This window comes from Arachis hypogaea, chromosome 19, assembly GCF_003086295.3.
Source record: "Arachis hypogaea cultivar Tifrunner chromosome 19, arahy.Tifrunner.gnm2.J5K5, whole genome shotgun sequence".
Lineage (NCBI taxonomy): Eukaryota > Viridiplantae > Streptophyta > Magnoliopsida > Fabales > Fabaceae > Arachis > Arachis hypogaea.
In genome coordinates, this window is record NC_092054.1 from 5,063,671 (window position 1) to 5,079,299 (window position 15,629).

The 15,629-nt window shown below is 33.0% G+C and overlaps 1 protein-coding gene across 3 annotated transcripts; it reads left to right on the plus strand.

Moving 5' to 3' along the window:
• Nucleotides 1-8,343: 8,343 nt before the first annotated feature.
• Nucleotides 8,344-11,330, plus strand: LOC112779952 (F-box/FBD/LRR-repeat protein At4g26340-like). Of its 3 annotated transcripts, none has more exons than XM_025824303.3 (4): nt 8,356-9,473; nt 9,599-9,748; nt 9,837-10,138; nt 10,994-11,330. In XM_025824303.3, exons 1-3 carry the CDS (start codon nt 8,424-8,426, stop codon nt 10,116-10,118), a joined length of 1,482 nt encoding a protein of 493 aa, XP_025680088.1. In that variant the 5' UTR covers nt 8,356-8,423; the 3' UTR covers nt 10,119-10,138; nt 10,994-11,330. The 3 variants fall into 3 exon arrangements, with proteins under 3 accessions (XP_029151306.1, XP_025680088.1, XP_025680089.1); XM_025824304.3 differs by having other exon boundaries at nt 11,058-11,330; XM_029295473.2 differs by having other exon boundaries at nt 8,344-9,473; nt 9,837-11,330.
• The last annotated feature ends 4,299 nt before the right edge of the window (nt 11,331-15,629 follow it).

The window sequence follows — 15,629 nt, forward strand, 5'->3', positions numbered from 1 at the left end:
TTGATAATCGACTGCATATGTTTCTCTACATTTTTGACACTCGTCTTTATATCATGTAAGAATTCTTTCATGAGAAGCTCAAGATCTGATGGTATTTGATATGAATGAGGAGATGGTGACTCTTGATATGAATAAGAAGGAGATGATGATTCTTGATATGGGTAGAAAGATGATAGTTCTTGATATGGATAGAGAGGTGGTGGTTCTTGGTATGAATATGGAGATGGTGGTTCTTGATAGTTGGAATATGGAGCACTGAAGTTTCTTTGGTTTTGACTTTGCCAACCAAAATTTGGGTAGTTCCCCCATTCATAATTATAGGAATCACTCCTTGGGTGTGAGTAGTAACCCATGTGATCTCTCTCCATTATTTTTCTTAGCACAAAATACCAAAAAAAATTAAACGCACCATGTGATAAACAGGAAAGCAAAGAAGAAAAAATAGATTTTTTTTTTGAAAATACTAAAGCAAAATTTAAATAAGAAAAATTAAAATAAGACTAGCTAGAAAACACCAAACTTAATTTCAGAAATTAAGAAAAATATTAATGCTATTTATTTATTAATTTTTTTTTTCGAAAATACTAAGCAAAATTTAAATAAAATTTAAAACTAAAACGCCTAATCTAAGCAATCAAACAACTAATAGTTGTTAATCACTATCAATCCCCGGCAACGGCGCCAAAAACTTGGTGCGAAATTTAAAACCACAAACTAACCGGCAAGTGCACCGGGTCGTACCAAGTAATACCTCAGGTGAATGAGGGTCGATCTCACGAGGATTGATGGACTAAGTAACAATGGTTGATTAATTTACTTAATTAGACAAGCAGAAAATTGTGTTTAAGAGTTCAAAAGCATTAAACAGTAAATTCAGTAAATTAGAAAGCAAGCAGTGAACAGGTTGTGAATAATATATGGAGAAACAGTTAAGGCTTCAGAGATATCTATTTTCCGGATTGACTTTTCTTACTAACTATTTTAATCATGCAAGATTTAATTCATGGCAAACTATATGGTAGCGTTTGTTTTCGGGGGCACGACACGGAGACATGGACAACACTTGTTTAAAAAGTGTTTGGAAGCAGAGACATGGACAGTGGACATATTGTCTCCGAGACAGTTTTTTATAATTTTGTGTCCATTCTTTCACGAAGGACAACGATGGACACGGGATTTGGAAGAGTGGACACGGACAATTTTATAAATTTTGTTTTCTTTTTTTCCACTATTACCCTCTTCTTATTTTTCTATTGCGTTGTTCAGAGATACTTTTTTCTTCCTGTTCTTCCTCTATCTCTTTCTTTTCCAGGTACTCTCTCCTTTCTGTAGAATTTTTTATTGGGGGTAGATAATTTTTTTCTTTTTATCGTTTTACTTCAATACCATTTTAACTTTATATTATATTATTTGTAATAAAAAAAATAACAAAAATAATTAATCTTGAAATTTTTGAAAGATAAATATTAGCAAAAGTAAAATTAATCTTTTAAAATGTTAAAAAATAATTTATAAATTGTAATTGATTTTATATAATTTAAAAAAAAAAATTTTTTATAAAGAAAAATCAGTTTTTAGATAAAAAAATTAGTTTTTTTTAAATAAAAATAGATTTTTATATGCAAAAACTAATTGTTTTTTCATGTAAAAATAAATTTTTTTAAAATTAATTTTTTATTTAAAATTAATTTGGCTTATTAACTTAAATAAAATTTTTTATTAATCAAACTTAAATTTATTTTTTTTGTTAATCTTAAGTATTCCTACATATTAATAATAAATTTTAAAATAAAATAATTATATTTATAAATTTTATTTTAATATAAATATTAATATATTTTTTTATTAAAATTTTTTGCCTCTTTAAATATTTTTTTCAAGTTCCGTCTGTACTCCTACGTATTCTCATTTTTTATTAAATTAATTTGTATTGATGTAGAAAATTTGGAATCATAGGGTTATTTTAGTCATTTCATATAATATTTTAGTCTTGTCCATGTGTATCCAAACATAATACTAGACATTACATTAGTGTCTTGTCCATCGTATCCAAACACAATACACAAAAGATAATTTTTAATGTCTCCGTCCTATTGTCTCCGTTTCAGTGTCATGTTCTGTCCTGTCTCTGAAAACAAACGCAGCCTATGTGACTAAACCCTAATTCCTTAGACCTTTTTAGTCTCCTCTAAAATTCATCAACCGCCAATTCCTTGGTCACTTAATTCCAATTAGAGGGTGAAGTTCAATTCTAGTTTATATGCCACAGAAATCTTAATTACCCAAATATAAGAGGATTATATGTCACGTATCCCGTTAAGTCCAGATAATTAGAAATTTAGGAGAATATGTTTTCAAGCTGTTGTTCAAGTAAAGAGCTTTTCCAAGTTATACAGGAACTCAATTAGAAAAAGGGTCATACTTCCGTTCCACCCAAATTCATAAAATAAAGAACGAAAACAATTCTTGAAATATAAATCAGTACATGAATTAAAATAGAAAAATAATAGTATCAATCCATACAATAGACAGAGCTCCTAACCTTAACAGTGGAGGTTTAGTTGCTCATGGTTCAGAGAGAAAATAAGGATTCTGAAAAACTGTAAATTGTGGAATGAGGTAGAAGAGAGAAGCCCGAATGGCTGATTCTTTTCCCTTTTATATCTAATCCTAATTAATGTAAAATATATTTTCCAAAACTAAAATAACATCTTTTCCTAGTTATAAATAAATAAAAATTTAAATCAAAATTAAAGGAATGATTTGCGCGAGCCATTTAGATGAGGTTGGGGACCACTTATAGCATTAAGGTCCACGCTGAACTTGGAAATTCCCAAGTTCAGCGTGGAGGAAGCAGTGTTTCCTTTGGCGTTCTTCTTGAGTCCACGCTGAACTTGAGAATTTCCAAGTTCAGCGTGAAGGAGGCAGTGGCTCTTTGAGTGAGTTCCTTGAGTCCACGCTGAACTTGGGAATTCTCAAGTTCAGCGTGGATAATGTGTGATTCCTCCTTTGTACGTGGACTCCACGCTGAACTTGAGAAAGCTCAAGTTCAACGTGGAGGAGGCCAAAAATGCTGAAAAAGAAGTATGCACTATTATACATCGTTGGAAAGCCTTGGAAGTTAGCTTTCTAATGCCGCTGGAATCACGTCAATTGAACCTCTATATCTCAAGTTATTCCTATTTGAGTGCAAGAAGGTCGGGGTTGACAGCATCACTCGCTTTCTTCCTTTTCTGCTACAAAACTCCGTCAAATACATCCGAATGCTACCTGAAATAAACAAAAATGCACACAACTCAAAGTAGCATCCATAGTGGCTAAAAGATATTTAAATCTTGATTAAACTCAACAATTTGAATACAAATTCACTAGGAAAAGATAGAGAAGATGCTCACGCATCACCGTCGCATTGTCAGCCCAAGCCCGAGACCTTCTCTTGGCATCCTGAACTTTCTGGTAGGAAGACCCACTCTTCACCATCTCTAAAAAGTACAAACAAACAAATCAATCTACAGGTTGGAAAAGCATCACAAGCAAGTCGGAAACTACAGAATTCAACAACAAAACTACCTAGCTGGTTCCGCACGAAACTCAGAGAGCCTAAGAGAAACTTTTTGGTATTCAGATTGGTGGGCTCTCCCCTAAGCATCTCGGAAAAATTCCATGACAGCCTCTTCTATCTCATCCAAATCCTCCAGGCCATATTTCTCTACAGGAGAGGCCTCTAACCAATAGAGAAGAAATCAGGGGTTGGAGTCTTCATCAGGAAAAAAAGGATGGTGTCCTTCTACAGCTTGGATTTTGAAAAGGAAATTTTTGAAATCGTGAAAAGAATCGTTAAATATTGAAAAAACTTTCCAACCTTGAATGGCCCAAAAAAAAATTCACTGTTGCTTGTTATTATGCCCACTAAAGGACTTGGTCATATGAAAAAGGTAGAAAAAGATCTTCAAAGAGATTGAAAAATCTAGCTCTTGACTAACAAGCTGGTAAATTCTCATAAAATACCAAGAATTGGGGTGAAGATAGGTGGGAGCAACTCGGCAGTGGTGCAACACACTTATCTCAAAATCTGAAAAAGGTAGAAGAACCCCCAAGCGGGTAAAAAGGCAGTCGTACATAAAAAAAAAGGGATCAGAACCAGAAATTCTCCCAAAACAAACTCAGTCTTCAGGACCCAGGGCTATCAACTCATATTTGGGCTCATCTTCATTAGAACCACAAATCCTATGATGGGTGCGAAGGTCGGTGATGTAATCGGTGTTCACTGAGGGTTCCTCCCCAAGAACAGTACCATCTACCCACTCAGAAATGGAAGAAGACATCTTTTCCAATAAAAGGAAGTGGGTGAAAAAGCGACAAAAACCTACAAAAAAAATGGAAAAGGATCAAACACAGAGCCTCTAAAAGTCGAGACAGCCTCTCTAAAAGAGCTAGAAAACAAAACCGCTAGACCAACGTATTGACGTATTCGCTAAGAAACTAAAAAACCACAAGCGGCAGGCAAACCTCCTCTAAACGCACAAAGCAAAACATCAACATAAATGATAGAAAGGAGGAGGAAAGGCTAACCTTTGTTGATAAAAGCAGAAGAAAGCAAGGACGAACAAGGGCAGCAGCAGCGAAGCACTCCAAGAATGAAGGGTAAAAAGCTTTTCTTTAAAAAAGAGTAAGGGTCGTAGACAAGGAATTTCAAAAAATGAAAGAAAATAAGGAAAAGAGAGGGAAAAGTATTTATAAACAGGCCAGTGGCATAAAGATAAATTAACGCGGTCATTAAAGAAACGCGCCGTTACCAATGTAACTGCTCCCACGTGTAAATACGAAAACCCCAACGGACGCGACATTTGATTAGACGTGACAGTTGAGGAAATTCAAATCACGTCGGTTTTAAAATCACATCGACTACGCACCCGAGTTCTAAATACTCGAATCCGACTCATAAATTACAGATTAGTTAAAATAAATAAATAAATCACATTTTAAACATAAAATATTTATTAAATAATAATAACACATGAATAATATAAAAATGTATAACAAATTGAACATATTATATTATAAGTAAAATTATAAATATAACAATAAATAATGTTATAGCGCATTGTGTGGTTTGGATTGGATTGTATGAGCAGTTTAATTTAGATCAGTTTGGATTTGAACACCCCTAGTGTTAGGTATATTCATCTTGTTTAATAGAATATTCCGTTAATTCCAACATATTTGTAGACTTAATTACAAAATTTGATATGGTATAAGGGTTCAATTGAAAAAAAAAAGTATAGAGACCTAATTGAAAATTGGATAAAATTATAGAAACCAATAGAATAATTAAACTATATATATATTGTTCATACCCTGACCCAACGCTATGATCCATGACCAAACACACTAAAAGGCCCAATCCAAAGATTGGCCTTCGCTTCCCATCGACCTCCTCAGAAGAGGTCGGATTCAACACAGACTCCTTCCCGAAGAAGTCGGGCTCGAAGGATAGCTGGCAAATAACACTTATTCAAATAAGTAACTCCCTCTAAAATCTCTCAACCCACTTCCAGGAACCATATCTCAACTATTCTAAGATAAAGGGGCGGTTATCCTCCTTAAAAGGTGGAACTACTCCAACGGTGGTTATTGGATCACCACTATAAATACACTGACACCCCTCAGGTATCTCTAAGTTTCAATACTCTCTCAACCTGCTAAGCCCCTTGCTAACTTAAGCATCGAAGTGTCTTTGCAGGTACCACCTCCCATTCTTTTACTTACACAAGTAGGACGACGGCTCCCAGACGCAACCAAATCGGAGACCACCTCCACTTACCGTTTGGGCCAATCTTCCAAGCCCAATATTCCAAATATATATATATATATATATATATATATATATATAGTGTGTGTGTAGAAGAATGAATTTTCTTTTCTTATTTTAGAACAAATAAAAATTAATAATTTTAATTTATTTGAGAATTTCAATTCTCATGTTGTCATCGCCAAACTAAAAGAAGTTTGATTTTCACAAACATAAGACTTAATATTTAAAATGTTAAAAATATTCTTATTTATAGGTGAGTGTCTAATAAAAATAATTTATCAAGGAAAAAATTATAAAAAAAAATTTATACATTTAAAAATTATTTTAAACTAAAAATTGAATTCAATTTTGTAAATATATTGAAAGTATTTTAAACTATAAAATTAAATTTTAAATAAAAAAATAAATTATTTTTTTAATAGAATATAATTCTTTTTTCACACTAAAAATTTTTTTAAATGCACTTAGAAAGTTAAATGTCGTTATTAGGACTGATAACATGTATCCTACTCGCAAATACCTAATTCGCTGCGGATAAAATAGAATGTGGATTCAGGGTATATATTATCCTACTCTATACGTACCTCCTAATATATTATATATTAAAAAATTATACGTATAGTGTAAAAAGTGGATATTAAACCCACGACTTTCTTTTTATAAAAAATTCAAAATAACTAGGGAGTTAATATTTTAAATTTTTAATTTATTACCTTTATTATTTAAAGAGTAATGTTATAAGAATTTAGAGTTAGAATAAATGACAAAATATTTATCTTTGTTTGTATTATTTTAAATTTATTAAAAATTTAATGATCATATTATTTATATTTTTATGTTAAATTTTTTTAAAATTTTATTATTTTTAATTTTAATTTTAATTTAAACTTAATTTTTTTTATTTTATTAATATGTAATATGTATAGAATATAAAATTATTGGATTTTATATTTGTTTGACAAAATTTAATTTTTCTCCATATAAAGTCAAGTAGAATAAGGTTGAGAATTTTTGGATGTCAATCGAATTAAAATTGCGAGATTTTCAACAAAAAAATTAAAATAAAATTTAGAGAAAAAGATAAATTGATCCCTGACTTTTTGGTATGCGGACATTTAAATCTTTGAAAATTTTTTTTGGTGACTAAATCCTTGAAAATTTAAAAGTACATTTAAGTCTCTGACTTTTTAAAAATATTTGTCTAATTTAAAAAATTCTCTCACGTGTGCATCTGTATCAACTAAGTCAGTACAACTGGAGTCACGTTTGATTTTTTTTCGTTGAATCTGACAGAGTCAAGTGAACATGAAGGATAATATGTCCAGATTTTAAAAAGGTCAAGAATTTAAATATATTTTTAAATCCTCAAAAATTTAGGGTGTGTTTGGCATCTACTTTGGAGAGGATAAAAGTGTGTTTAAGTTTTTTTAACGTTGTTCTCTGATGTTTGATAATTTTTTTCCTCTAAACGCAGAGGTGATTTTGCATGCTAAAAGCACGTTCTCTTGGAGTTTCTGCGTTTTCTTAACGTGCTTTTCGGTTTGTTGCTTGTCATTGTTGGCTTTAATAGTTTTTTTCATAATTTTTTATTATTTTAATACTTTGTTTCATATTTTATTTTTATTTTTATTGTAATTTTGTTATAATATGAATGATTAATTTTATTAAAAAAGATAAAAAAAATAAAAAATTAATCATACATAATAATAGAGTTATAAGTAATAAAATTTTATCGTCCAATATAATTCTAAATAAAAGAATATATAATATTAAAATAATTATAAAATACTTTTTTATTTGATATTGTAAAATTTATCATTGTAATTCTTACCCAAAGTTTATTATTCTAATTTTTTATAATATATATTATTGTTCTTATTAAAAATGATAAATTAAATAAAAAATTAATTATAAATAATAATAAAAATATAACTAATAAAAAGTTAGAATTTAAAATAATAACAAAAATAAAATTATTAATAATACTTAAAAATAATATTAAAATTTATTATTTTATATATATTTTTTTTAATTTAATAAATAAACATTAATTTTTATTATAAAAACAGTACTTGAAAATTGTCTATTTTTATATGTTATTTTAAATTTAATAAATAAATATTAATTTTTATTATAATAATAAAAATTATAATATACTAAAATATAATATTATACAAAATATTATATAAAAAATATATTAAAAAAAGTATAAAAAAATTAAATATATTTAAAAAAATATTATAATTTAATATTATATTTTTTTAATAATTAATTAATTATCTATTTAAAAGTAATTTTAATTAATATTATCTAAATAATATTCATTTTATTAAAATCAATTTTATTATAAAATTGACAAATATAAATTATATTGGTATAAATTTATTTTTATTCAAAATCAATTGTATAAAATTATTTTCATTCAAATTTTAGTTTGACAAAGGTAAATCCAAACAGATACACTTAAATATCTACAAATAAAAAATCAAAAACATATTTATTTATTTTTTAACATTTAAAAAAAATTCAATCTACACAATAGAAATTAGAGTAGAGATCAAATCCTAGTTTACCCTTTCCATTGCCATCGCCATCGCCAGGGCTGTGCATGAAAAGGTTTTCAATCCCAAACAAATCCAGCTCAATCGGTTCATTGATTCCTTCATTTACATTTTCAGTAGTGTCGTCAAAATTGACAATGCCGAAAGCGAAGCAAAGAAAAGTAGAAGAGGAGGAATCAACAAGAACAGGAACCCCCAAAATAGACCTAATCAGTAGCTTACCGGATTCCCTGCTTTGCCACATTCTCTCGTTCCTCCCAACAAGATGTGGCATGGCCACCAGCGTCCTCGCTCGCCGGTGGCGCCACCTCTGGAAGGATCTTCTAGCGTTGGACTTAGACAATAGTAAACATAGTCCTTATTATCTGCCTGGAGGGACACATCGATTCATTGCTTTCGTCAATGCAGTTTTCGCTCAACGCAAGTCTCTCCGTGTCGAGAAGCTTCGCCTCGCTTGTGATATACCTAGAGGCGAAAAGAAAACCATCAAAACATGGATTCGTACTGTTGTTGGACCCCACCTCCAAGAGCTGTATCTCGATTTATCTTTTGCTTGCAATGAGTTTGGAGATCGACATATCAAATTGCCTGAAGAGGTATTAACCAGTGCATCACTCGAGTCTCTTGTTTTGAAAGGCCACGTGTTTTTGACTGTTTATGATGGATTTGTTGATTTGCCATCCCTCAAGAACCTAGAGTTGGATCTCAATTATGTGGACCCAGACTTTGTTTTACTTGGTTGTCCGGTTCTTGAAAATCTCAAGCTCACTTTACACGAATCGTTCCCACTTAATGCGAGCCAACCTCCTGAAATCTACATGCCTGATTCCTTGAAGCGTTTAACCTTAATACAGGATGATGACATCGAAGAAGATATTAATGATATTGAGGATCTTGTGATAGACACCCCGTTACTCGAATACCTAAGTATCACATTATGGGCAAGATGCCTGCAGGTTTCAATTAGCGATTATCCCAACATGGTGGAAGCTCATCTTGATATTGATCAAGACCAAGAGCAGGTTGGTTGGGTGCTTGAGCTTCTCAAGGCACTCCGCCAAACAAAACTGTTGGACTTGAAACTTTCCACTATGGAGGTAATATTCTTATCGTAATTCCATTGTCCATTGAACGGATTACTCAATGTACTTCCTCCGGTTTTCGGTGAATTTTAGTTGTAGTTATGTGCTGTGTTTATTATCTTCTTATCTTCTACACACAGTGCTTGCTTGGTGCTCCTGCTTTTGAGTTGCCAGAATTTTCCCGTTTACATAATCTAGAGCTTCAAATTCCTTATTTCGACTCGGGATTTCTGATAAAATTGCTTCATAACTGCCATATGCTTCAAGTTGTCACTCTTCATAATCAGGAGGTATGATCACTTTTCTAGTTTAGCTATGTTGCTATTTCTATTCATTACTTGCTTGCATATTTTGAAAAGTTTTGTTTACTGTTGCCAGAAAGTTTCCACAGTGGAACCTGAGGAACCTAGTTGTTGGACACTGCCAATGAAGGATCCTAATTGTCTCATATCACATCTCAAGATTTTTGAATTTAAAGGATATAAAGACTCTGCAGATGAACATGCATTTGTTGCATATCTTTTAGAGAGAGGACCTATTTTGAAGACAATGAAAATCCATGCTGATCCTAGTCTTGGCGTAACATATAAACAGCGCATCCACCAGGAATTATCTATGGTACCAAGGAGCTCCAAAACATGCCAATTAATAGTTACCTGAGTAGCCAACAGTTACTTATGGTACAATCTCTCACCGTCTCTATTCTCTCTTCTTGATTTGCCTTACAATTTGTATTAAATGAAAGACTGCATCTTTGGTCCAATTCATGCGTCAATGTCACTTGTTTTCTTCAAATATTTGTTGAAGCTTTTGATTACTTTTTACATGGATTAATTTGTCTGATTGGATTATTTGAATGACTCTTCAAATCATTGCTGGGGTTTGGTTTGGTAGTTCTAGAATTTGCTTGTACCTTCTCCCTCAATGTCAATAGAACATCTTTGACTTCTTTGATGTTTGTTTTGCAAAACATACAGAAGTTTTGCCCTTTAGAATATGCATAATTTTCACAATACAATGTTTTTTACTCTTTTGGTGGTTGTTTCACAAGACAAACAGGCCGTTTTTTACGAATATATTAGCAATGCAGTAAAATGGTTTATTGTTTATTAATTGTGAGTGTTTTAGCCCCTAAGTTATGTTCCACTGCATAATATTTTTGCCCTTTGATAGATACTCTGCTGTTTAATTATTTTATTTATTTATAGCATGTAGAGCTCTATATATTGTTTGGATGTAAATAGTTATTCAAACTCTAAATGTCATGGTTTGTAATAAATGGTTTCTCTAATTGTGAATTGAATTTAGGTAATTTTTTGCGGAAGTATTTTATAGCACAATATTGCAGCCTATATTATTATGCATTTGCCCGTTTTCTTTTTAGTCTTCCCTAATTATTATATATATAGCCCATGTTGCAGTCTTTTTAGCTTTAATAGAAATTTATCTCGATGCCTGGTTTGCTATACAACAAGTCTATGGTCAAAAGATTGTTGTTTAATGTTTAGTTAATCATATGCTTTTAATCTCAATAGAAATGACATTCAAGAGGCATGAATGATTGTTTAATCTAACTATTTCGTGCTGAGAATATTGAAGATCCGGTACACAAGCTTCCTTCCTCTTGTGGTTCGGGAAGGGTAAATGCATCAACCTTGCCACTGCAATCCTCAAATCACTTTATGTATTTAACACTTTTGAGTAGATGACAGCTTCCTTGCCTTGTAGTAATGTATAACTAACTCTTGCTATAACGGACAATTTGAAATAGATGTAATGGGATTAGAGGAATTCCACCATATATTTTGCTGGACTTGATAGTTGATAAATAAGAATGATATGATTTTGAGTGTTACAAATGTTAGAATATAATTAGGATCAATTATAATTATTTACTATATCTGAATATTTATTATAGAATATTACGTCTTTATTATTACGATTTTCTTAGCCCCTATAAATACCATTTTATATTGTATCATTCCAGATAACTTGAATACACAATTTGATTACACTCAATAATATACACAATTTTTTTTTTCTCAAGCTTAGTCTCTTGTTTCTAACATGGTATCAGAGCCATGGTATCCTCCTTGAGGAGGATAGGTTGTTTTTTCTTCGGTTAAAATTACCGAATTTTTCATACTTTTTTTTTTCGTGCCATTTTTTCCCTTTCTTTTTTGTCGCTTCTTTGATGCTTTTTCACCTTATCGACTAGCCTATTCTCTCCTTCTTGTGTCTTTTCGAGTCGAATGATCAAACACCAATATCATTCGTTGTTTTCCTATTCTCATGAAGAAATCATATCGTTTTTGCTCTCTTTCGGCAGTTCCGTCTGCTTTCCTCGTGGCAGTTTCGCCTGCATTCTCTTGTGGAAGTTCCGTCTGTGTTTCCTTGTGACAGTTCTGTCTGTGTTTTTTTCCGGCAGTTCCGTATGCGCTTCCTTCAGACAAGTGGCAGTTCCGTCTGCGCTCCCTTCAGACTAGCGGCAGTTCCGTCTGCGCTCCTTTCAGACTAGCGGCAGTTCCGTCTGCCCGTTTTATCAATTTATGCAGTTTTTTTCTCTTTATTTCGTTGTTTTAAATAAGTTTCAAACGAGGGGAGATGTTAGAATATAATTAGGATCAATTAGAATTATTTACTATATCTGAATATTTATTATAATGTTAGAATATAATTAGGATCAATTAGAATTATTTACTATATCTGAATATTTATTATAGAATATTACGTCTTTATTATTACGATTCTCTTAGCCCCTATAAATATCCTTCTATATTGTATCACTCCAAATAACTTGAATACACAACTTGATTACACTTAATAATACACAAATCCTTTCTTCAGTTTAATTTCTTGTTTCTAACAACAAACTCTCTTTTCCAGTTTCCTTATTAATGCATAATTTTCAAAACTATGATTTCTATTAACTTTGTGAACGTTGACAAAAATATCCTTCAAACAAGGAAACTAACGATATCTATTATATATTTTAATATATAATAAATAACTAGTGCTAAATTCTTTGCTTGACAAGTGGATGCCTTCAGCATCTGAAAATGACATAATTACACGACATATGAAAGCAAAAATAGTGAACAAGAGAAGGTATAATAGTCAAAATATTTGCAGAAAAATATTATTAATACACCATTGTTTATAATATGAATAATTGCGCGGGATATTTCTCTTTTGGGATCAAAATTTGAAAGTGTAAATATGAGCATTTGAAATCGGGACCAGGTGAACAAATTTAAACTCATGGTTACTTTTAGAAATCAATTCTTTCTTTGATTTTCTCTTTCTCTCTTTTCTTTCTTTCTCGCACTCTCTCTAATTAAGGCAAATGTAAAGTAAACACAAACACCGTGGTAGCTTAAAATACAGATAGATATCACCGTTGAGGACTAGTGATGGAAGCTGGCAGACGGGAGAGCGTCTGGTGGCAATGAGTGGCGTTGCTGCCGTCAGTAAAGAAGCAACAGCTGAATCGGATCATATTCACAAAATTTTGGACACCCCAAAAAATGAGGAGTTGTTAACTAATTGTATATTTAGATTATTTTTTAATGAATAAAAGAAAGAGAGTGTGGGTTAATTGTTAGTTGTTAAGAAAATATTTTGGTAAAAATAATGTTTACTATAAAGAATCTGAGTAATGGAATTGGGGTAAAAAAATGTGCGTCAAGATTCAAACTGATCTTACAGAGCTAAACCCCAAAGTGGTTCCTGAGATTCACAGTTTGTACCAATTTAATTCCTGACTTACCAATTGCACCATTTATGTCCCCGACTTTGTTAAAATTGCACCAAGGTTGTCCCTAGCCACATCTCCGGGCAAATTAACTGTCGCCGGCAGTGACCTGGCACTGAGAAGCCACGCTGGCGTAGATAAAGGCAAGCTGAGGTGGCAATTGAAACTGTTTGACCCAATGTGGTCCCTATACCTAGTTTTAATCCCAATTTATAGCATGGCATCGTCACCCCTCTTCATCTTCTTCTCTCTGCCCAGCAACGTTCTTCATTGTCTTCGTTGTTCCTACTTGTTGAACTGCAATGAAAACCATGATTGGGTGTGCGAGCCAGGGTCAAGGAAGCTCAACACGATCGATGACGAGAACGCGGAGTTGGACCAGACCGTCGCGGGTACCAGAGCGGTGTGGGTGCGGCTGCCGGCTGGTGCTTCGTTGGTCCGGAACAACTACCAACCCAGATAAGCCCTTCTTCGGTTGTCCAAATTACAATGTGAGTTTTTGGTAAGAAAAATTGATTAGTTATTTTCTGTTCTTTCCTTCTTATGATATCTCATATTCAGACTAGGGGAAAAACATGGTGTGGATTTTTTCTCTGGGCTGATGATGTAGAAGAAGAAGAGGAACATGAAGGAAGAGTGGATGCAACTGCAGTTGACAATGAGCAAGTGAGAGTGAATTTAGCCTGGAGGATTGGAAAATTGGAAGTTGAAATGAGAACCCAAAAATCTATGATACAATTCTTAGGCATAGTGGTATTTTTCACTGTAGTTGCTGTGTTGATTATGACTTTGAAGTTCTGACAATGTTGTATGTAATGTGTTCATGGATGAATGAAAGTAAGAGGTGGTTTTTTATCTTGAGATATATGCCCTGTTTTTGATTGACTGGTTATCATAAAGAGAAATAATTATTTTATCTTGAGATATATGCCCTGTTTTTGATTGACTGGTTATCATAAAGAGAAATAATTATAGATCATCTGACATCATAATAGCATAATGCATAATGCATAATTACAAAAGCAGCAAAGATAAACATATTTGAGTAGCAAACATTAAAGGAACAAAAGAAGTGCCACAACATAGTTATCAAGGCTGGCAATACAAAAGTTATGACAATTGTCCTAAACAAAGCAACTATCTACTAACTGCCTTTAACAAAACAACAAAGTATTATCCTAAACATCCTAATGTCAAATTCATGAATTGTTCTTTTTCTTTGGTACTTTGAAACCGAGAGTTGGCACAAACTTCATAAAGTTGTGCAATCTAAAAGATGTAGCCACATTGGCTCCTTGCATTGGATCCACACCAATGGATTGAGGTGGTGGTGAGCTCCTCCTTTTGATGGGTAACTTCTGTGGCCTTGGTGGTGCAGGTGCAGCAGGTCCTGCTATGTCCTACAGCAGATAAATAGTTCAACACATGAGCCCAGATTGAAAAAAAAATATACTTCTGTGCTGTTGTAACGTGGTGAAGTGTATTACCTGTGATCCTTCATAGTTTGGTTGTGATATGTCAATCTCCACAGCAGGAGGGTTATCAGCTGGTGTAGCATCAGTTTGAGGGGGAGGGCCAGCCTCAGAAGCAGAAGCAGCAGTATCAGTTTAAGGGGGAGGGCCAGCCTCAGAAGCAGAAGCAGCAGTATCAGTTTGAGGGGGAGGGCCAGCCTCAGAACCAGAAGCAGCAACATTTGATTTGGTTTTATCTGCAGCAGCTTTTACAGCTGCAACAGCAGCAGCTACTTCATCCAGTCTCTTCTTTGAGCACCCTCTCTTAGTATGCCCTTTTACCCCACAATACCTACATGTGAATGGCTTCAAATGCCTTTTCAAACCTCCACTTGGTTTGGCTTTCTTATTACCATTGTTGCCCTCATCAGCATCTTTTCTCCTTTTCTTTGTCAAAGCTCCAGGCCTCCTCCTAATGTTAGGGGCCTGTGGTTGAGTGTACAAGGATTTTTCCCACAATGATTGGCCAGGAAGAGGGTTAATGTGATGGGCATAAGTATTGTTGTATGCCTCCATAGTACACAGATGGTGACAAAAGTCTTCCGGCCTCTTGTTTACCCTTGCAAGGGCAGCACAGGCATGAACACATGGAATGCCTACAGTTAGTAACACAAATGCATAGTAAGACAATCACAGTTTTCAAAGTACACAAATGTTAATGATTAAGTTAGAGAGTTTGATAAAGCTCACCGGTCAGCATCCAGAATTGGCAAGTGCATAGTCTTTTTCCAAGATCCACCACCATGTTTGTTGGATGGCCATGAACCTCAAATTTCTCATAGTCTTCATCACTGGTCCAGATAGGCATCCAGTTCTTTGATTCTTTTCTGATTTTATCTAGCGACTTTGAATTATAGGGGGGAGTATACCAACATGATTTGCCAGTTTACCTTATTCTTCACAATA